Source organism: Sus scrofa, chromosome 17 (assembly GCF_000003025.6).
Source record: "Sus scrofa isolate TJ Tabasco breed Duroc chromosome 17, Sscrofa11.1, whole genome shotgun sequence".
Lineage (NCBI taxonomy): Eukaryota > Metazoa > Chordata > Mammalia > Artiodactyla > Suidae > Sus > Sus scrofa.
Genome location: NC_010459.5, coordinates 45,410,296 through 45,434,121, shown reverse-complemented (window position 1 = coordinate 45,434,121; position 23,826 = coordinate 45,410,296). Strand labels below are relative to the sequence as shown.

Genomic DNA, 23,826 nt, shown 5'->3' with positions numbered 1-23,826 from the left:
AATAACAGCATTTGCAGCAACATGGGTAGACCTAGAAATTATCATGCCAAGTGAAGTTAGACAGTGAGACAGCAACATCATATGCTATCACTGACATGTGGAATCTAAAAAAAGGACACAATGAACTTCTTTGCAGAACAGACTTTGAAACTGACTCAGACTTTGAAAAACTTATGGTTTCCAAAGGAGACAGGTTGGGGGTGGGGGATGGGCTGGAGGTTTGGGATGGAAATCCTATAAAATTGGGTTGGATGATTGTATACATGTAATAAAATTCATTGCGTAATAAAAAAGGAAATATATATTAAAAAAAGAAAGAAGTTGACTCCCATTACCTCCAACTTCATATACTCAAGGCTCTCTATCCTCTCTTCTGACACAGTCTGGATGTTGGTCCCATGTGCAGCACACTTTGATGGGAATTCACAGTATCTCTTCTCTTCTTGCATTTGAGTCCATTTCCTGCAGTTGGAAAATCCCGAGAGAGAGAGAGAGAGAGAGAGAGGGGTTTCTTTCTTGCTTCTTAGTAGGGCAGGGGGATGAAAGTAACAGTAATGTCTGCTTCTCCCATTTCCTGGGCTGCCCTGCAGACCACAGGGGAGCACGGGAAACTTCCACGTGTCGCTCAAGTGTTTACATAATACTCTTTGCTCTCTTCATTATAATTAGTGTTAAGGTACATCAGTCCCCCAGGAAGCTTTGTCATTTCAAGGGCATTGCCTCAGTTGGGTCACAAGAATGAGGAGAGACAGTCACAAGACCTTCAGCATCTTTTGTTTTTTTTTTTAAACCTTCAGCGTCTTTATTTGGGTGTTCCAGACCTTCTATGAGCATCATTGCCACAGTTGCGAGTTGCATGCCCCAAACCTTGGGTCTCTCTGTGGGAGGATGTGAAAGCAGAATGTAATTGAAGTTTTGAAGAAGACAGCAACGCATGGTTTAGAGCTCTTCCACCCCTTATTTATCTCTTTTCCAGTGTAAACCAGATCTCATGTCACAGAATGTTTTTGCAGGTGGCTTACAAGGGGACATCAAACCCGACAAGATAGCATAAATTATAAGTGTGGCCACACGAGATAGGACAAAAGGAGCCACCAGGAGCTGGTCGTGGGCAAAAAAACCCCCTGCGTTTCTCTGTTCTCTCTGCTGTTCTTGGGGGGTCACACGTGGAGCCCACAGCAGCACGGCCCCTGACAGAATAAGGAAAACGTGTCAGATATACAGTTCACAGTGTCCCCAAGATAAATGAGTACCAATTGCTCGGGAAAATTCTAACTGTTGTTCACACGGAAGCCAGACAGGAATTGTTCCCGGGAGTCCTCATAAAGCAAACAGCATGTGATGAAGGGAAGGGCGGCCTCCACCACAGTCTTACTGAGGGCACATGAATGAGTTTCAGAGGCTTGTTTCCTGTAATGATGCTCTGTGTCAAAGCACGGGTTGCAGGGTGATGGTGGGGGAAGGCGGTGTCTACAGGGAGGAGGTGGGGTGGGTGGGGTGATGCGGCAGAGGTCCCCCCCCCACCTCTACTCATCCATCTCCATCCTGGGACACCTTCCCCGCATGTGCAGAGAGCATAGATTCAGTAACTCTGGCTTCAAGAAACCACCAGAGATGTTGTCACCCTCATTTGTATTTCAGGAAACGCTGGGAGGTAGAGGGTTTACATGATGCCCTCTGGCAAAGTGCCCACGTCGCCAGTTACATCCAGGCTTATATTCAACAGTGTAGTTGGAAGTAGGTTAACATCTTTCTCCAAAATATGAGACGCCTGTGGGACAGCTGCAGCCCCTGATCTGAGGCGGGCTAAGGCAGTGGCGGATTTCTTAGGAACTAGTATTGCTTTGGATTTATTCCAGCTCCTAGAGGAGCAGCCTGAGACTCGCCAAAGTTCTGTTCCATTTAACAGGGCTGCAGTGGCCCAGCCTGAGAATTTTCTGAGTCAAACAGGTATATTGTGGCCAAGAGTCCAGATCACCCAAGGCAGGTGCGCTTCCCGGCACCGCTGTTTTTTTGCCGTAGCTTCCAAGATAAGGTGAGAGATAACTGAATCACCCACTGTGCACACTTTTTTTTTTGCCCAGCAGTTTTAAATCAGGGAAATAAAGGTAGTGACTTTATTTTCAGAATAGTATGTCAGTGGCCCTTCTTTCTGGCAGTGGGCAGGGAGCAGTTGGTGGCCTCAGGGTTGGAATAAATCCCTGTTGCCTTTCTTGTAGAGAATGTGCTTGCCTTCCTTTCTATGGGTTTAGGCTTTACAGCTTGCTTGTTCTTTCAGATCATAAATTCATAGCTTAAGAAGGAAGACGAGGAGTTCCCTTGTGGCTCAGTGGGTTAAGAACCTGGCATTGTCACTGCAGTGATTCTGGTGGCTGCTGTGGCCTGGGTTCAATCCCTGGCCCAGGAACTTCCCATATATTGGGTGGGGCCAAAAATAAAAAGAAGGAAGACTAGCCCATACCTCTGTTTGGCACCCTCTTAAAAACAATATTGGAAGACCTCATCAGCTGGTGCCAGCTTTCTTGGAATTATAGTGCCAGTTTTGCATACAAATCAACCAACAGGACCAATACAGAAATGTGTACACCTGAGCCTAGAACAATTCTAGTCCTCCAGGGACAAGGCGGATGAAGGCCAATAAAAGTTATAAACAGACTCATCTTGTGCTGGGATAATTTCCTCTTGAGGCAAAGCGTGTGTTGCCATGGTCTCCGGTGGAAGGGCCTCATTCATAACTTGCTGATTCCTTATATGATGCGTTGGCCTGAGGGATCCAAACGTGTAATTTTTAAAGCAGTTTTTTTTTTTTTTTCAGGCTGGCAGACAGTGTGCATTCTGCCTGGAATGTCTCGTAAGCAAAGCAGCTTACACTTTGGGGAGCCCTTTGAAAAAAATGACAAAAAGAGAGCAATATTCAGGGTACAACTAGGTGGAACTGTAGTGACAGAAGTATCAGTGCAGCACAGTGAAAATGTATCTGGCATCTTTTCTGGAAGGTAATTTGGCAGAAGCTATCTCACACCTTTAAATGTACATATTCTTCCAGCAAGTAATTTCACTTTTGGGAATTTATCTATGAAAATAGCCAGAGACAGGGAAAAAAATTTATATGCAAGTGGGTTCAATAGGATAAAATCTGACGACAGCTTAAATGTCCAGCAAAAGGGGCTAAGTCAGTGGAGCCATTACGTATGAGGTTAAGGTGTATTTAATGCCATTTTCCCAATATGTATTTAAATGAATATAGCAAGTTTAAAACAATATGCCTGATATATTTTTATCAAAAAACAAATGTGTACACACATTTACCCAAATATATACTACCTGCATAAATATGCACATTTAACACTATGAAGCTTATAACAAGACACCTAATAATTGATTGGGATCTTAGATTCTGTATGATTTTAATTTTCATCTTTGATCTTTTCTGTTTCATCCAAATACTCTAAAATGAGTATGGATGATTAATACACACAGAGAATAATGTTATTAAGGAGAAAAAAATGCGAGTTCCCTGGTGGTCTAGTAGCTAAGATCTGGTGCTTTGGCTTTCACCACGTGGCCCACCTGGCCTGGGAACGGAGATCCCACATCAAGCTGCCTCATGCCTCGGGAAACTAAAAAAGAAGAAAAACAACCACTATTTCCTAGGTACAGACTAGCCTAAGGCCGGTGGGTGCCTTCACAAGGCGCTTCCAACAGAAGCGTCAGTGCTGGTCCCCACCGAGGATGTGGGTAAAATTACCCTCAGACCTCCCCCCTCGCCCTACCCCTGGATACTGTTCCTTAAGGAGGAAGTTTAGAAATATTTGTATGTGTCACCAGTCTTTATGGAAGATCGCGGTCCGTGAGATCGTCTCGCGGCCTCGGGGGCAAAGCTCTGTCAGCCCCACTGCAGGGCTGATCTCCAGGCTTCTCTGCCTAGGATTCGCTCCATCTGTTGTTTGTACAACAGATAACGTTTGAACGGCTTCAGAAATGAGGCCGTGTGTCTAAAGCCTCTGCACAGATCTCAGTCGGGGCAGCGTATGTGTTTAGACAAATCAGGGGCATGGTCACAGCAAGCAGGATCGGACAGGAAGAGGCGCCCGAGCTGCGAAGCCATCAGCACCAGGATGGCCACAAGCGAGGCTGACAAGCTAAGCAGCGGTGTCCTTCCGCGCAGCCGCAGAGTCTTCCAGTAAACCTGATTTCCCGCTGCCCGAAGGGCTCCCGCTGGCTCCCGGGGCTGCGAGTGTTTGGGAGCCAGCTCCCGCCTCTGCCTGCCTCCACCAGGCGTCCCTTCCACGTGGGGCTTCTGCTGAAACGCTAGTGGTCCCCCCACAAGCACACAATAAGGATAAATTAAGGATGACGTTTATAACGGGGCATTTAACATATGATGTATTTAATCCTCATAACCAGTCTTTCAGGTAGATGTTTTATAAAAGAGGAGACTGAACCTTAAGGAGTAAATGTTCCCCACAGGGCAGAGTCTTGCAGGTTGTGGGGACAGGTTTTTTTTTTTTTTTTTTTGTCTTTTTAGGGCCACTCCTGCACCATATGGAAGTTCCCAGGCTGGGGATTGAATTGAAGCTGTAGCTGACAGCCTACACCACAGCCACAGCAAGGCAAGATCCTTAACGCACTGAGGGAGGCCAAGTATTGAACCTGCGTCCTTGTAGATACTAGTTTGGTTCGTTACTGCTGAGCCACTGATGGGCACTCCCAATGGGGGCAGGGTTTGAATGGAGTCTGTGCCATACTCTTAAATCTTCCTTCCCTGCTGACCTCACATTCCTGCCTACTTTCTATCTCCATGCTGGCCTTTCCTTCCCTACAGATGAATGCCTATTAAAAAAAATTCATTAAATTTACTTAGCACATAGTTTCACACCTTTCATTTACACTGTGCTAGAGACTTAAAGAGATTGGAGACTCAAATCTACAGATAAAATTCCAACACCTTTGGGATTTTTTTTTTTTTTCTGAATTGCTCCCTTCTACTTGCCTTCCTACAGCTCTGTTTTCTTTCTGGGCCACATTTATTTTTCTTTCTTTCTGGTTTTTTTTTTTTTTTTGGTCTTTTGAGGGCCACACCCATGGCATATGGAGGTTCCCAGGCTAGGGGTCAAATCGGAGCTGTAGCTGCCAGCCTATGCCAGAGCCACAGCAACATGGCATCAGAGCCGAGTCTGCAACCTACACCACAGCTCACAGCAACGCTGGATCCTTAACCCACTGAGCGAGGCCAGGGATCGAACCCGAGTCCTCATGGATACTAGTTAGTCAGGTTTGTTAGCCACTGAGCCACAACAGGAACTCCCTGGGCCATATTTCTCAAATGTGATGTCTACACTTGCAATGTAGCTTTTTTTTGGGGGGGGGGCTTTTTGCCTTTTCTTTTTGCCTTCCCACAGCACATGGAGGCTAGGGGTCGAATCAGAGCTGCAGCTGCCGGCCTACGCCACAGCCACAGCAACGTGGGGTCCGAGCTGCATCTGAAACCTACACCACAGCTCATGGCAACGCCGGATCCTTAACCCACTGGGCAAGGCCAGGGATCGAACCCGCAACCTCATGGTTCCTAGTCGGATTCGTTAACCACTGAGCCACGACGGGAACTCCAAATGTGGCTGTCTTTAACTCCTACCTCTTTTCAGATGAGGCCCTTCTGAAGGTCACCAGTACTTTTCCTGGTGCTAAAGCCAAAGGTGGGGATGGGAGTGCTTCTCCCCCTCCTCCTCCATCCTTGTTCCTCCTCATACTCGGCTCTTCTTTCAGCCTTTGATGAAGCTGACGGCTCCCTCCTTGAGAATCTTCATGCCCTCTTGGTTCTATGACATTGCCTCTCAGCAACTATGAAGGGTCTGAGAGTTTTCCTCATTTGAAAGCTGACAGGTGAGCCTGTCTAGGGCATGGATGCCAGCAGTAGACATGAGACTCGGGTCAGAGACAGAGGACTTTACTGCTTACCACCCAGCAGACAGCATGAGCTTCATGTCTGCAGCAGTTTCCTTTGTCGTCCCTCCCCCCCAAGTCCTGTGATGAGGGTGTGGTGGTGGATTCAGGTGGGGTTTATACACAGCAGGTCTGTGACATAGCTGGGGAACCCTAGGCTTAGGAAACCGCCATCTTTTATTACTAGCTTTATGGAGATATAATTTGCAAACCGCAAAGTTCAAGAACTCGACCATTTAGTGGTTTTTAGTGTATTTACAGAGTCATGGCACTGTCATCACTGTCATCACTCTGTCTTTCCTTCAATTTCGCCCAGAGGGGCCCCAGATTAAGAAACAACTCCTTTAGGGCACCCAGGGGATGGAAATCTAGGCGGGCTTTGGCTCTGCCTGAGGTTACATTCTCTCAGATCCATTGGCACTTGATGCATCCACCCCAGCCTCGTCTGTCCCATGTGAGTCATAGGCAATTCTGACCTGGAAAGTGCTCTCCCCATCCCACCCACTTCTTTTTTTTTTTTCTTTTTTCATCTTTTTAGGACCGCACCTGCGGCATATGGAAGTTCCCAGGTTAGGGGTCCGCTTGGAGCCTCAGTTGCCGGCCTGTGCCACAGCCACAGTGATGCCATATCTGAGCTGCATTTGCCACCTACATGACAGCTCATAGCAACGCCAGATCCTTAACCCACTGCGTGAGGCCAGGGATCAAACCTGCATCATTATGGATCCTGGTCGGGTTTGATACTGCTGAGCCACGATGGGAACTCCTCTCCTTTGCTTTCTAGTATCTCTTTCTCAGTGTTTTCCCTCCGCCCATCCTTCATTTCTGTGCTTCAAGATTTGATCCCAACCCATCCCAGCCCCAGGGCACAGGTGCTGGGGGAACGAGGTGTGGACAAGGCAGCCTTGCTCCTTTCCCTTGTGGATCTTAGGTTTTGGCAGTGAAGGCAGACATCTAGCAACATATCAGAGAGCTGAGTATTTCATCACACATGTGACCAGGTTCCCAGGGGTTAAAGGGTCTGCTGAGGAGGGAGGAGGGAGAGTGGGGAGGATTCTGAGTCTCAGAGAAGTGCCCTCTGCAGAAGTGGCCTTTGAGCAGAGCACCGAGAGGTGAGCTGGAACTGGTCAGACGGCCATCAGGCCACACAGGGCGATGGCACGTGTTTCCCGCCTTTTACCACCTGCTCACCCTCTTTGCTCAGGGCTGATGGCCCCCGCAGGGGCTTATGCCAGGACCCTCCTGACTCTGCGGGAACTCCGAACCCACAAATCAACCTGCCATGGGCAGTCGGCCGGGCATACACTGGGCCCTTGGGAGGCCTTCAGCACAGCTAATCAAAAATGATTTATGCCCACTTCTATTTCTTTTAACTTTTAATAAAGAATAATCAAAAGCTATTCTTTAGAGACTGCCAAAGAGGTACCAATAGGGTCTTAAGAGAATCGGTGAGCCAGATTTGAGCAAGTTTCCAAATGTCATGCTGCTGAAGCAGTGCGACTCGAAATGAAAAGAATAATCATTACAAATGCATTGTGGGGATTTCACCTAAATATTTTCTAGCCAGGAGATTTCTGGAGCAATTAGAGTAATTCTCCACTGGAAATGCTGGGCCTTGTTTTACTTTGTGTGTGTGAGCTGGAAGCTCAGAGCAGCACACAGAAGCCTTCCAGGACCTGGGTGTTAGAACAGCGCCTGTTAAAACAGGCGTGCTGTCCGTGGCACAGTTTCCTTGTATTAGAGACGGTAATGTTTCCACTTCTGCAGATTATAAATCAGAGGCTAGCCTGCAGGCACTCTCTGAAATAATAGCAGCTGTTTTTTGCAGGCTGTATCTTATCTCTTGGTGAAGGGAATAATGTCCTAGCAGGGAAGCAGAGAGGTTGGGGAATATTGCAAAATGGTGAGGCCATTATAGATGCCTCGATAGCTAATCAGGTGATATGAAAGCAGCAGACTCTCCATGGCATCAGGTGCTCCTCCTGTCTTCCTTTCTAGATAGTTCCTGAAGATAGTGAGCTTTTGCCTGGGGATGGAAGGATGCAAGGGTCAGAAATGCTAAACCGTGGGTGTTGGCAGCCCCTGCTCTTACAAAGAGGATGTGTTTCCAGACCAAGCCATCTCCGGCCATGTAAAACAAAACAGGCCGAGGGAAGGTGGAATTTGAGTTGTTTTAAGAGAGAGGGAGAGAGAAGCAAATGAAAGAGGAGAAAGAAAAAAGATTTCCAAGGGAACTGTTGCCAGGATGAGAAGCATGGGTATAAAATGGGATTAAGCAGGACCACTGATGAAGCTAGAAAATGCCTTTGTTCAACATAGAACACCTGTGGCCCCCTGGGTGGATACATTGGAAAAAGGTTCACCCTATGGGCAGATTCAGCCCTGGGGCAAATAGGCTGGCAGGTAGGCAGAGCCAGTGGGCAGAGAAAACAGATAACCATCCTTTGCGTGGATTGTCAGCCTGTGGTCAGGACCCCTGCTTGGCCAGCAGAGCATGGATTGGATTCGGGTGCCATCCTTGTGGCCCATGGCTGGACGTCCTTGGTATGGTGGCTGATCCCTCAACCTCAGCAAGAAGCCTGGATTTAAGGAACGTTTCCATGCATGTGTTTTGTGCTGTTCTTTGGCCCCTTGCTTTCCACTGAGGGGTGTGAGATGACACATTAGCATTCCAGTCTTGGAGGACAAGGCCGGCAGCATCAGCATCACTCTGGAATTTGTTTGCAGTGTAGATTGTCTAGCCTCACCCTGACCTACTGTGTCACCCCGGAAGTGATTTTTTTTTAATTTTATTGAAGTATGGTTGATTTCCAGTGTTGTGTTAGTTTCAGGTGTATAGCACAGTGGTTCAGTTTTATGTGTGTGTGTGTGTATTTCTATTTTATATCATATATAATATATATGTATACACAACACATATATTATTTTTCAGATTATTTTCCCTTACAGGTTATTACAAAATATTGAGTGAAGTTCCCTGTTCTGTGCAGTGGGTCCTTGTTGCTTATCTATTTCATATATAGGAGTGGGTATATGCTAATGCCAGACTCCTAATTTATCTTCCTCCCTCTCCCCTTTGGTAACTGTAAGTTTGTTTTCTATTTTTTTTTTTGTCTGAGAGTCTGTTTCTATTTTGTAAATAAGTTTGTTCATATCCTTTCTTTTTTAAATTACACATATAATCAATATCATATGATATTTGTCTTTCTCTCTGGCTTACTTCACTTTGTATGATAATCTCTGGATCTATCCATGTTGCTGCAAGTGGCATTATTTCATTATTTTTTTTATGGCTGAGTTAATACTCCACTGTATATGTACCACATCTTTATCCATTCCTCTGTTGATGGACATTTAGGTTGCTTCTGTGTCTTGGTAATTGTAAATAGTGCTACAGTAAACATTGGGGTGCATATATTTTTTCAAATTATAATTTTATCCAGATATATGTTCTGGAGTGGGATTGCAGAGTCATATGGTAAATGTCTTTTCAATTTTTTAAGGACCCTGCATACTATTCTCTGTAACGGCTGCACCGATTTACATTCCCACCAAGAGTATCAGAGGGTTCCTTTTTCCTGGAGGTGATCTGTATGGGTGCTAAGGTTTGAGAGCCACTGCTTTAGACTGATGGGTTAAGTAAACCTCACCCAAGCCTAATGTAACACATCAGATATGACATCATTATCCATATGACATTATCCTTTAATAATATATTTAGAAAGTCTGTTAGCCAGGAGTGTCGAAAGATGCTTTGCCCCTCCTTACATAGATATTTCTGACTTAAAGACCCCTAGACAGCTAGGGATCTACTACATCGATTCGCAGTCTGTTTCTGCAAGATGGCATTTGATGTTCTTTGAACAGGCAACGTCTCTGAAACTGTGCAAACACTCACAGAGTCGGTGTAACTAATTGTGCACTGTCCTGTACTGGGTGGCAGCTGGGTGATGTGGCTAAGGCCTCAGTCTGGAATCAGTTCACCTCGGTCCCAGTCACTCAGCAAAGCAAAGTTGTATAGGGTTTTGCTGCTCCTCCTGCAATTCATGGACCAGCAGCATTGGCAATACTCCGGAGCTTGCTGGAAATGAAGGGTGTCAGGTTGCACTCCAGACTCAGGCCTTCAGAGTCTGCATTTTTAATGAGATTCCCCAGGTGGTTTGTATGCAGATTAGTTCCAGAAGTACCTACCATTCTAAACCACATTGCGCTTCACTTCTGTCTCAGTTTCCTCCTTTGAAAAAAAAAAAAAAAGTTCACAGGACCTTTATGACGCCTCCTCGTGCATTAGAATCCCCTGGAGGGTTTGTGAAAGCAAAAATGTCCTGGCTAATTTATTAGGTCCAGGGTGGGGCCAGAACATTTGCATTTCTAGCAAGTTCCCAGGGGATGCTAATGCAGTGGGTCTGGGGACCACACTTTGAGAACCACTGTTCCAGATTATTCCAGCAGCCTTGCCCATCTCCTGCTGGCCCTGTTTTTCTCCATGAGGGATGTTCTTTCAGTACTCAACTTTATGTTTTGTTCTTTTTGCTATTTCTTTCCAATCTTAACCCAGCCTGTAAATTCTTCTGGGCAGAAATTATACCTTCCACACTCCACACTCTCTCATTTTCTGTTTTGTTAGGTAATGAGTACATTTCCAGTGCGATTAATAATAGAATAAGGAACGGGGCAAAAAACAACTCAGACTCTCAGTCCCAAGAAATAGCCTCCACTGATGGATATCAGCCCTGGAGTTCTCATTAAAATGAACATCGGTTTCCAGGTGATAATGCTGCTGGCCCGGGACCCACCCTTTGAGAAGTACTTCCTAGGGATTTTAGAAGGATTAAGTGAATTCTGTCATGTAAGCTGGGTAACATGGTGCCTCACACAATACTGGAACATGTTAATGTGACTTGTACTTAATAAATGCACAGACAAGTCATGTTGCAATGAACACAATATGTATCAAACCTAGTTATGGAATGTTGTTCCTGGGGGACTTAGTGACTTTTCAGAGGAATCGGTAAGTTACTGAGGTCATGCTCCAGTTTCCCACCTTGTCAGTGTTCTACAGAGATCAGTTCTTTTTGTTTGTTTGTTGTTTGTTTTGTGTGTTTTTTGTTTGTTTGTTTCTTTGTTTGGGGGGGGGGCCCACACTGTGGCATGTGAAAGTTTCTGGGCAAAGGGTTGACTTGGAGCTATAGCTTCTGGCCAATGCCACAGCCATGGCAACACTAGATCGGAGCTGCAATTTTGACTTATGCTGCAGCTTGCAGCCCCGCTGGATCCTTAACCCACTGAGCAAGGCCAGGAATCGAACCTGCATCCTCACAGAGACTATATCAGGTTCTTAACCCACTGAGACATAATGGGAACTCCCCCATTTTTTTTTTTTTTAATAACATAGATTCAGGAGCAGGCAAGCAGCCAGTCTCAAGGCAGTGGCTCATGGGCTTTCAGGAGACCCCATGTGTAAAGTACCAGATTGGGAGGCAGAAATGGGAAGGTGCAGGCAGAACGGATCGAAGCATCCTTTGTGAGCCACTGCCCCAACTGCAGCTCACTGTGCATGTTGGCTGCTACAGACTCACAATCCTCCTTCCCCAGAGAACTGTGCTCTTGGTCAAATGGGAACAGTGTCGTCCTCTCCCCCTGGCCGTGACCGGTGACTGGCTGGCACAGAGAACAGAAGCTGGTTTCTTAACTCCTGGTGGGATGACTCTGGGTCACTTCATGCCCTGGAGCTGAAGCCACGCCCCAGGGTCCACCACGTCCTTGCTCGGCTTCTTCTCCTCAGCCTGACCGTCCTCCCCTTTCACCTGAGAGCACTCAGTAAGTCACAGTGTCTCAGGTTCTGCTTCCTGAGACCTCGCGAGGGTGTCAAGCTAGGACACCCTCACCAGTACCCACTGGGGAAGTTTATTCAGTTGATTCATTGACTCAGAGGGGCTAGAAGATGATTTATTTTATTTTATTTTTTAAAAGGTCAAAGAAAGTTGATTTACAGTGTTGTAATTTCTGCTGTATAGCAAAGCGACTCAGATATAGATACACATATCCATTTTTTTTTTCAGATTCTTTTCCCACATATGTTATTACAGAAGATTCGGTTGAGTTCCCTGTGCTCTATAGCAGGGCCCCATTGACCATCCATTCCATATGCAATAATGTGCCTACGCCAATCCCAAACCCCCAATTCGTACCTCCCCCAATCCTGTCCCCTTTGGTAACCATAAGTTTGTTTCCTATGCCTGTGAGTCTATTTTTCTTTTGTAAATAAGTTCATTCATATCATTTTTTAGATTCTACATATTCGTCATATCATATGTTTGTTTTTCTCTGATTTCACTTGGTATGACAATCTCTAGGTTCATCATGTTGCTGCAAAAGGCATCATTTCTTTTTTATGGCTGAGTAATATTCCATTGCATATATGTGCCATATCTTTAACCATTTTAGAACATCCCATATAGGTCTGAAAAACTTGCCACAAGAGGGCAGAAAGTATGCCCTGAGCTTTCAGAGGAAGGGTATACTTATGGTTGAAAAATATAGGAGCTAAAAGAAAATTTCCAATAAGCCAAAGTGGTGACATGGCCTAGGGTTCTGATCGCATCTTCCCCAGGCTTCCATATGCATCATAGGTGTCCTGCTTCTCTCTGGCTTTTCCCAAGACTTTGCGTTCCCTTCACTGTCTTGCTGTTCCTTCCTAGCTTGCTAGCATTTGTACTTACATGGTACTGATGCTGTGACTGGGAAGATTTACTCTCCCACCTTGTCTCTCGGCTGTGGTCCACTTTATCTCCTGGCATTTCTCACCTCTCCCCCCAATCCCCCCATGCCCACTCCAGCCTGCTCATTTCCTGGGGCTTGTCTTTCTGAATCCTTTCCTGCTTAATGAAACCTCCTCTTGTTTTCCACCCTTGCAGTCTCTTCTGCCTCTGTCTGGGGCTGAGCCAGTGGCTAGCACCTCTGCCTCTTACACCTTCTCTCTGCTTCAGTTCCTTCTCCATGTTGCCACAATATTCTGGCACCTGAGCCTCTCTCCATCCCTTGTCTTCTGGAATCCCTCCCCATCTCTACGTCTGGGCTCCTGGGTGACAGCTCAGTTGTCTTGACCTTGAGCATCTGCTTGCCCTCCCATCTGGGCTCATCTCTCTGAACTTAATAACCTCCATCTCTCCTTCCCCTGGTCCATCACAGCCCTATTTCCTCTCATGGCCCTGGGCCTTCTTGCTCGTCCCTGTCCTGCTGCTGCCTGCTCCCAATATGACAAGTGTGATTATCAACAGGCCTATTTTCCAGAGATTTTCTAAGACAACCTGCAATTTCCTATCCTTCCATGAGAGAAAGCCTGGTGTTGCGGGAGCTAAAGCAAAAAATGTAAATTGTCTGGGGGAGGCACTTAAACCTCTATGGTTCTGCTGGAATCTGACATCATTAAGAGGAGAAGTTAAATAATAGTGGAGGAGACATCAAAATAAAATTTAAACTAAATGTGAAAAATGAAGATTTTACACTTAACCAATCCCTTGCTGTTTGTGCTAATTCCTTACTGCTGATGTAAATTTACTGACTGAAAACAACACAAATTTGTTACTTCTCAGTTCTGGAGATCAAGACTCAGAAATGGATCTCATTGGGCTCAAATCAAGGTGTTGGCTGGGCTGCGCTTCTTCCGGAGGCTCCAAGGGGAGAATCTTTTCCCTTTTCCAGCTTCTGGAGGCTGTCTTGCCTTCCTTGGCTCATGGCTCCTTCCTCTGTCTCAAAGCTGTTAATTATGTCACTCTGACCTCTGCTTCTGTCACCACCTGGCCTTCTCTGACTCTGACCATCCTGCCTTCTTCTTTTGTGTGTAACTCCTCTTAGATAATTAAGATCTCTTTCCATTTCAAAATTCTTAGTCACATCTTCAAAGTCCCCTTTGCCATATAAGGTGATATATTTCTAGGTTCCAGTAGACATCTTTGAGGGGTCATTATCCTGCTCACCCCCCTTCCCCTGGCTATTTTCATGGTTACTTTAGAGAATGCCCCTAACACCGGAATCTACCTTCTCATTTATTCATCACAGTAACTCCGTGAAGCAGGCACCAGGATCAAATCCATTATTTAAAGGAGGAAACTGAAGCTCAGAGAAGTGAAATCGCCTGCTGCCTGAGGGTGCCTCTACTGAGCATTCTCATGCATTTGTTTTCCTATCAGTTACTATAACTTGTTCCAGTGAAAGGGTCTGACTGAAACTCAAGACTATCATGTCTAAGATTCAGGGTGATAAAGACAGAAATGCTTGGTAGAAATGGTTACCAAGTTGGGAGGCTTCAGGGCGCAGTGCTGGAGATAAAAAGAGCCAAGTCCTGCCCTCGGGTTGCTCACAACCTCCACATTGGAAAACAGTTGTAGGCAAACTGCATGGGACTTTGGCACCATACATAAGAGAGTGAGGAGCTTCCAGAAGGTGGCATGACAGTCAGGGGCACTTCCTGGAGATGCTGATGTGCTGAACCTGGGTGTTTAAGGAAGATGGACTATCTCCATGGAGACGGGAGGTTCCAGACAGAGGGGGAAGTATATACCAAGAAGGAGAAGTATTGAAAAGCCCCATACACACTCCACCCAGGGAAACAAATTGGTCTCTGTAGTGGGGAACTCAGAGTCTGGGGGGTGGGACACCAGGGCACGAAGCTGTTTATTATCCCTTCACAGACTGTGTTCTCACTAACCTACCTGTGTCTGCACTTGGGGAAATCCTGGGAGTTCTGCTTAAGAGATGAAGGAAAATAAGATGAAGGATAAGGGGTCAAGTGCCAACCCCAGATGCAAAGGAGCAAGGAGCCAAGGTGTTTAGAAGAGGTGCCCTCTCTTCCTACCGTTTCAAGAGGTACTGGCTCTCTTGAATAAGCTCCCTAGCAAAGTTTATTCTTGCATCAGATCACTTTCAAAAACCAGCCATGAGACCCCTTACTATGGAAAGTCATGGGCCCCAGAGGCATGGGGAAGGATGGAGCTTCCATGCTGGGTTCACCCAAGAGAATGTCATAATGTCATCTCTCCCTCCCTTGCTCTGTCCTGCAGCAGTGGAACGGCAGGGACACGGCCCTCATGGTCACCCGCGTGGTCAACCACAGGCGCTTCTCGGCCACGGTCAGTGTGGCAGACACTGCCCAGCGGAGTGTGAGCAAGTACCGCTGTGTGATCCGCTCCGATGGGGGCTCTGGTGTGTCCAACTACGCTGAGCTGATTGTGAAAGGTGAGTGCCACTGTCCATGCCTCTCCCTAGGTGGTTGATTTCACAGGGTCCCTCAGCCCCATTCTGGCACAGTGGGAGGAGTCAAGTCCTCCTGTTTTCTCATCTGCTGCTCCTCTACCCATTCAGTAGAATGAGACCCAATTTCCAATTTTCCCCATCCACACACATCCAAAAAAGAGAGGAAGTTATTGTAAAATCATGTAGTATCACATTGTCATTCAAAGTTGAGTCTTACATGTAGAATCCATGTATGAGAGCATATGGGACACATAACATAGAAGACATCTCCAAATTTGACTTGTTTTGCATTTTTTCTTTTTTTGCCTTTAAAGTAAAGAGTGAACCAATGTCCCTATGCTTTGGTGGCATTCTATTACAGTGTTCTGAGAGTACAGTTGTTCCTGAGGGACTTTTTATTGAAAACTTGATATAATGACAATATTTTGGAGGAACTTTTGAAATGAAAAACTCTACCCACCCTGGCTCTGATTCTTTTTTTTTTTTTTCTTCAATTTTCTTGTTCTTGTTCACCTTGAGGTGTCCTTGACATATTTTTCCATTAAAATATGCACATTGTTCCTTTTCTTATTTCAAGGAGCTGGATAGCCTATTCATTTTTGAAAGACTGTATAATCTTTGTTGCAGAGTTTAGTGGTTGTATACTATTTCATCAAGTGAATCATCCTATTTTTAAAAATCTCCCTATTTGTCATTTACGTGATTCCAGGTGTCTTTGTTGTTGTTTTATCGTTCCTTTGTGCATGCAACAATTAATGCCTCAATTGAGTTCTTCCGAAGAGAACATTTTTATTCTATTGAACCAGATTATTTCTTTGGATAAATTCCCTAGAGGTACAGTTGATAGGCCAAAGAATATGAGCATCTTTATGGATTTTTCTTCGTGTTGCAACGTTGTTTTTGCAAAAAAAAAAAAAAAATGGTTTGACAGCTTACACTGAAAAACAGCAGCGTATGGATGTAGTCATTTTCCAGTGTTATGTTCGCCGATTAAAATTTTAATATAGCGTAATTTAGTGAATGAAATAATGAAGCTGTTCATCTTAATGCTCGCTGTAGAATGATACCCAGTGTGTTGGATGGTAAAAACACCGCTCCATCACCCAGAAGGCTTCCAAGTTGGTTCCCTTGGTCAGAGGATGGCTTAGTGTGAAGCCTTGACCTCTTTTCGCCTCCCTCGTGGGATGGTAGCCTTGCCTGGACTAGACTGCAGTCGGGATTCTCTCTCCTGTGCAGCCCACCTGTCATGAATCAGGTCTCAGCTGGACTGTCATCATGCCATCTTCTCTGAGAGAATGACCCTCCCCTGACCACCCCCCGCCCCCACACTCGTGGTGGTCACATTCTATCACATCCCCTTGTCTCTTGTTCTCTCATCACATTTCCAAATGATTTATTTTTTCTTTGTATTTGTTGATTGGCAGCTTTCCATCTCCCCCTTCTGTGAGGTTTGGGGCATCTTCCAATCAGCCCCCCAGGCACAACGGCTGAGCACTCCGAGCCATCTGAGACTGCCAGTGTTCGACTCTTGTGACCTGCGCAGTCAGTCGTTTCAAGAGGCTCAACCTTGAAATATTTATTGAATGGTGGGTGGATATGCGAGTAAGTTGTTGGCCTCAGCAGAAATTCATTTCATCACTGTAATTCTCTGAACACTTAAGCTGAAGATCAACAAACGGGGGGAGTTCCCATCTATGGCCTGGTGGGTCAAGAACCTGACATAGCGTCCATGAGGATGTGGGTTCCACCCCTGGCCTTACTCAGTGGGTTAAGGATCTGGCCTTTCTGCAAGTTGCAGCATAGGTCGCAGATGTGGCTTGGATCCGGTGTTGCTTGGCTGTGGTGTAGGCTGGCAGCTGCAGCTCCAATTCAGCCCCTGGCCCAGGAACTTCCATATGCCACAGATGTGGCCCTAAAAAACAAACCAAACTGGGTAGTCATGAACTAAACAACTAACAGGAAAAAAAAATCGTCTTTAAAATAGTTTACACTGAATGGCATTAATACATAAAAGAAACCATCCTTTTGATCATGTTGGGCTCGTATCTTGGCTTTTTGGTCCTGTAAGATTGATTTGTGTGACGGAGTGGCCTTTGCATGTCTTTCGGGTACTCAGTGAACGTGTGATTCCTGGGCTGTGCCCTCTAGAACACTCACTAGACCTCTTTTACAGCGACCTCCCACACTGGCAGGTAAGCCACACCCCCGCCACCCCCCCCAAAAGAGAAAGGGACTGTGTTTTCTCACACTCTCTGCAGTCTCACCAGCACCTTGCACGCCTAGCCCAGGGTTGGTAATGACGGCATTGGATGAGGAACTATGGAGCTAGAGCTCTGAACTTTTCACATGCAGACACATGGGACCTGAAAACACTCGACTGAGTCTTTCTTATGTCCCCAGGTGTGCGAGAGGTGTGCAAGGCCAAATCCAGAGGCCTTTGGGACAGGGGATGTGATTTCCACGGTGAAGCATCATTGTCTTTATTTGGAGGGGTGGCCGGGGTTTCCTGGGATGGTGGTTTGTCCATCGCCCGCTGTGGGTCCTGGGCCAGAGTTCAGCCTGGAGGGCTGCCTGACCAGGTTTATCAGTGCGACCCAGGAACCATTGCTGCTCTGTCCCCTCTCCTGCAGCCCTTGCTGCTCCACTTTAAGGAAGGCGCTGGGTGGCCCCCTTCCGAGATCTCTTTCACGGTGGATGATGGCAGGTTGGTGCTCCTGGGAACTGGCTCCCATGTTATCACACCTTGAGGAAATCCTTTAGGGAATATCATGGTTTTTAGTGCCCATTTCCCCACTGGATTTTTTTTTTTTCCTTTTTACATTCAATTAGTGATAAGCTAGAAACTGGGCCCCTTGAATGTAAAAGTCCCAACGTCTGTGATCTCATTTAGCCCCACTGTGGCTCTGCACCCTGGTTTTATTTTAATTCATTTTATGACCAGGAGACGAGCCACAGCCAGGCTGAGAAATGAGGTCCTTAGGAGGCAGCGCTGGGCTTGGAGGGAGGGCTGGATCAGGCTTATTTTGGCCGCACCTGGAGGGCCTGAGGATTGTGGCCTTGTTGGCCCTCAGTGTCGTGATGCCATGAACGCTGTCAGAAGGGTCCAGACCGCAGACAGGGCTGATGACAGGGGTCCCCTGACCCGAGGCCAACTTGCCCTTCTGACTCATGCCCTGTCCCTGTAATGCCACAGCTCTCTGAAATGGGGTACCAACTTCCATGTTCCTGGAGGCATGGATGTAAGCTTCCCTGCACACAACCCACACACACTCACACACTCCCTCTCTGTCCCCGCTACCTCTTCCTCTCTCTTAAAAAGCAAATGGTACCCAAGCCACACACAAAAATGAAAGATGGGGACATCGTCTGGTGGCAGCAGCAGCCGGAGGAAGCCTGTCATCCTGGAGAGTGTGGTCAGAAACTCATTTTTTTTTTTTAAATTTAATTTGATGGAGGTATAGTTGACTTACAATGTTGTATTAGTTTCATATCTATGTACTGTATAGATATATATCAAAATGACTATATGTGTATATATCTCAAAGTGGATGAGTCATACATATACTATATATCCATTCTTTTTTCCCCAGGTATATCATCACAAACTATAGAGTAGATTTTTCCTGTGCTATAAGTAGGCTCTTATTAATCATCTATTTTATACAGTCGTGTTCACGTTATTTCCACCCTCCTAATTCTTCCCTCCTCCCAGTGGTTTCGCCTGTGGTAACTGTAAGTTTGGTTTTGAAATCTATGAGTTTGTTTTTGTTGTATGAATAAGTTCTTTTGTATCGTTTTTATTAGATGCCACATACCTGATATCATATGATATTTGTTTTTCCTCTGTCTGATTTACTTCACTCAGTATGATAATCTCAGTGTGACATCCATGTTGCTGCAAATGACATTATGTCATTCTTTTTATGGCTGAGTAATATTCCATCGTATACATGTACTGCAGCTTTATTCATTCATTGGTTGATCGACCTTTACGTTGTTTCTAGGCCTTGGCTATCATAAATATTACTGCAACGCACATGGGGTGCATGTATCTTTTCAAATTATGATTTTCTGCAGATACATACCCAGAAAGAGTGGGATTGCTAGATCATATGGTAGTTTTATATTTAGGTTTTTTTTTTTTTTGTCTTTTGTCTTTTGTCATCTTAGGGCTGCACCTGCAGCATATGGGGGTTCCCAAGCTAGGGGTTGAATCAGAGCTGCTGCCACTGGTCCACACCACAGCCATAGCAACATGGGGTCTGAGCCGTGTCTGCAACCTACACCCACAGCTCACAGCAATCCCAGATCCTTAACCCACTGAGTGAGGCCAGGGGTCGAACCCACGTCCTCATGGACACTAGTTGGGTTCGTTAACCACTGAGCCGTGACGGGGACTCCTAGATTTAGTTTTTTAAGGAACCTCTGTACTGTCCTCTGTAGGAGTTGCACCAATTTACATTTCCACCAACAGTGTAGGAGGCCTCCCTTTTCTCCAGCATTTATTATTTGTAGACTTTCTGATGACGGCCATTCTCACTGGTGTGGGGTCAGGAATCCATGTGAAAGCAGAAAACCAGAGCATTGGAGGGAAAGCATCTGATGAAGGATGATTCGCTTACCTCTTCGAGTTCCTTGCCGTGGCTAAGCCAGATGCTTAGATCCTTTAATACTCAAGCATTTGCACTTGTTAAAAACAAATAGTGACAAAGGGAAAAAATAGGAATCTCCCTTTTTTGAAGGCAGGGAGAAAATCTGAGAAACAAAACAGAAATATTCTCGAGCGCTCTCGCAGGGAGTGGGATTGCAGCCGCTGCCCCCCACCCCAACCCCGATGTAATGTCCTGTTGCTGGTTTGCACATCACACAGATGGTGCGGGCCGAGAGGCAGGGAGCTGACACTGAGATGTCACAGGAGGGCCATCCCTGGGCAGCCCTTTATCCACGTTTCCCCTTGCTAGTTCCACTTCAGAGACAGAAAAGAACTCTGGAGCTGGCATGCCCGGTTTTGCATCCTGGCCCCATCTCATCCCAGCTGTGTGACCTTGAACGTTAACCTCCCTCAGCCTCCGCTGGCTCCTCTGGGAACGGAGATGGCAGATGATCCCTCCCACCCACCCACCCAGGGCGTGTCCTGAAGATTCCATGAGATGCCGGTGTAGGAGTTCTTAGAACATGGCCTGGCCCACTGACCTGTGTGTGTGTGTGTGTGTGTGTGTGTTAAATAGAAAACACAGGCTGGGTGGGGGGTCCCAGGGGAGGAAGTGAAAGGTGGCAAAAACTGGGTGGGTGGGTGGGGCAGGACACCTGGTCCAGGTGCAATTTGACTGCATCCCTCTGGCCCCGGGGAAATTATTTAAGGCATCCCCTGCATGTGGAGACATGTGCTGAGCATGTGCAAAGGGAAGGAGGAATATAAAAGAAGGGACCAATACGTGGGCTGGGGAACATTTGGGTCATGAGGTTCACACCAGATCAGACTTCCCAAATCCCCTCCTATCTTCACTACTGGTGCACCAGCTGGCCCTGCTTGTGCTCTGCCACCTGACCACATGGCCCTCTCCTCCTGGCATCATTCATTCAAAACTCGAGCCACGCTGGGACTGCTCGGTGCCCAAAGGTGTCAGGAGCTGAAGGCCTCTCTGATGGCGACCACAGCAGGTGGAGGGTGGAGGCCCAGGCTGGGTCTCTGTCTCTCCCTACGCATGTGTGTTTATCGCAGGCAGGATTGTGGCTCGTGTGGTGTCCTGGGATGTGAACATCGGTGCTACCTAATTTGAGTGTAGGTAATATAGAATTCGCAGGGCGACACACACATCAATATGGAAGCAAATTGGAATTACTTAATTCTGAAGAGCTGTTGATTGAGTTGTGATAATGTATCCAGGTATACATTGGATTACGCTGTAATTGAGGTTTTGCTCAATTGACAATCCAGCCCCTCAGCCTACCTGTTCCAGACCAGTGCTCAGAAATGCACTAATTCTCTCCCTGCTTTAGGGTTTCCTAGTGTCTTTGATTTCAAGGTGGTTTAGCTTATTCCAGAAACGTAGGTGTCTTCAACCAAAGTTATACAGATGTGTCTGGATGAAGAGTTTTCTAAAGCCTAAAAAATTTGTTGGTGGTGGTGATTTTCAAATTTGTCTTTTTTTTTTTTTCTTGGGCCGCTCCCGCGGCATATGGAGGTTCCCAGGCTAGGGGTTGAATCGGAGCTGTAGCCACCAGCCTATGCCAGAGCCACAGCAACGCAGGATCCGAGCCGCGTCTGCAACCTAGACCACAGCTCACGGCAACGCCGGATCGTTAACCCGCTGAGCAAGGGCAGGGACCGAACCCGCAACCTCATGGTTCCTAGTCGGATTCGTTAACCACTGCGCCACGACGACGGGAACTCCTCAAATTTGTCTTTTAATGTCATTTAACAACTGCCGTAGGCTGAGAACCTTCTTATCAATATGTAGATGAGTGCCTATCATGGACCTGGAGAAGAGACTTGTGGTTGCCTGATGGGAGGGGGAGGGAGTGGGAGGGATCGGGAGCTTGGGCTTATCAGACACAACCTAGAATAGATTTACAAGGAGATCCTGCTGAATAGCATTGAGAACTATGTCTAGATACTCATGTTGCAACAGAAGAAAGGGTGGGGGGAAAAACTGTAATTGCAATGTATACATGTAAGGATAACCTGACCCCCTTGCTGTACAGTGGGAAAATTAAAAAAAAAAATAAAATAAAAAAATAAAAAAAAATCTTAAAGCTTGAAATAAAAAAAAAAAGAAAAGAAAAGAAATCCAGCCCTGGTGCCGAGGGTCAGCTGGGCTGGGCCTCTGCTAGGCTATCTTACAAATACTATCAACAACCCTATGGTATATGAGCTGTCAGCACCCCCCTTTCGCAAAGGAGGGCCTGGAGGATCAGAGAGGTTAGGTGATCATCCCAAGGTCACACAGCCTATGCATGGCAGAGCTAGGATTCCAACCCAGGACTACCTGTGCTTCAGCCCATGCCCTTTCATTTATACCACATTTATTGCAAAATCCAATATGGTAGATCCTGTAATCAAGTGTAAGCTGAGAAGGAGTTCCTGTTGTTGTGCAGCAGAAACAAATCTGACTAGGAACCATGAGGTGGCGGGTTTGATCCCTGGCCTTGCTCAGTGGGTTAAGGATCCGGCATGGCCATGAGCTGTGGTATAGGTTGCAGACTCGGCTTGGATCTGACATGGCTGTGGCTCTGGCGTAGGCTGGCGGCTACAGCTCCGATTGGGCCCCTAGCCTGGGAACCTCCACATACCCTAGGTGTGGCCTTAAAAAGACAAAAGGCAAAAAAAAAAAAAAAAAAAAAAATGTAACCTGAGAAAATACAGAGGGTGGAACAGCTTATGCAGTTTGGGAGACTCTTGGAAGATGTCTTAGAGTCCCATTGGGGCTGTGTCCTGTGGCCTGATAGCCTCATGAACGAGGACAATCTTGAGTCCTAATTGGAGACATGAGTGGGTGACATGTCGGAAGCTGGAAATGCAGGCTGGGAGGGGGGCATTTGGAGAATTTTTGTATAGAATAGGAGTTGGAACTTTATTCTCTAGGAGGCAGGGGCTCTGATGGACCCTTGTCCAGGACCTGTGGGCAGTAGTGCACACACATCCTTGAGCTGGGTCCTCTGCACCCATCCATTCTTCTCACTGGTCCTGCCTGTGCCCAGTGGAAAGCCACTGTCAGGCAGGTGGCCGTAGAGAGAGGGACACCTTGTGTTTGGAAGAAGAGGGAAGATGAGAGGCACATAGGACGGGGCCCCCTAGAAGCCAACTGGGCATAGATTTGAGCATGAGAAATTTATTTGGGATCTGGAGAGGCGAGGCAGGGAAGAAAGGACAATCCACGAAGGGGTATTTTCAAGTGACCATTGTAGACACCTGGAGCTCCGTCTTCCCGGGGATGCTGTGGGTGCATCTTGGGCCACTCCTGCGGCATATGGAGGATTCCGTGTAGACTCCTGAGGCATGAGGATGGTGGGTTATTTGTACCCTGCCCCCAGCAGTCATGGGTGGAGGTATTTATTCCCTGGCACTTCCGGCTTGTGGCTCAGGACCCAGGGCGCCTTCCATGGCTTTGGAGAAAGCTCACAGCCTTTGAGACTCAGGTGTGACAGTGGGAAGCTGGCCCTGGGGGTTGAACAGCTTCGGTGCAGGAATCCTGCAGCACCTGCTGCCTTCTTGACAGAGAAGCTGCTGGCCCTGCCTCATCAATGAGAGCAGCCTGGAAAGAATGTTGCATGCTGGGAGAAGAGGCAGAGCCAGGGACTCCTCTGAACATCAGTTTGGACAATCACAAGAGCCCTGCAAGGCACCATCAAGACATGGACTTGGGAGTAGCTGTTGCGGCTCAGCAAGTTAGGAACCTGACTTAAGTGTCCTTGAAGATGCAGGTTTGATCCCTGGCTATGCTCAGAAGGGGTTGAGGATCCGGCATTGCCATGAGCTATAGTGTAGGTCACAGATGCAGCTCAAATCTGGTGTTGCTGCGGCTGTGGTGCAGGCTGGCAGCTGCAGCTCCGATTCGACCCCTAGCCTGGGAACCTCCATGTGCCGCAGGTGCAGCCTTAAAAAGTAAAAAAAAAAAAAACAGCAAC

General features: G+C 46.7%; 1 protein-coding gene across 13 annotated transcripts in view; it reads left to right on the top strand.

Moving 5' to 3' along the window:
* The window catches only part of PTPRT (protein tyrosine phosphatase, receptor type T), a 1,163,284-nt gene that overhangs the window by 446,701 nt on the left and 692,757 nt on the right, over positions 1-23,826 (top strand). For all 13 annotated transcript variants that reach the window (XM_021078123.1, XM_021078122.1, XM_021078115.1 and 10 more), the window contains exon 6: positions 15,006-15,180. In XM_021078123.1, the coding sequence (XP_020933782.1) occupies positions 15,006-15,180 (175 nt within the window). The remainder of the gene's footprint in view (positions 1-15,005; positions 15,181-23,826) is intronic.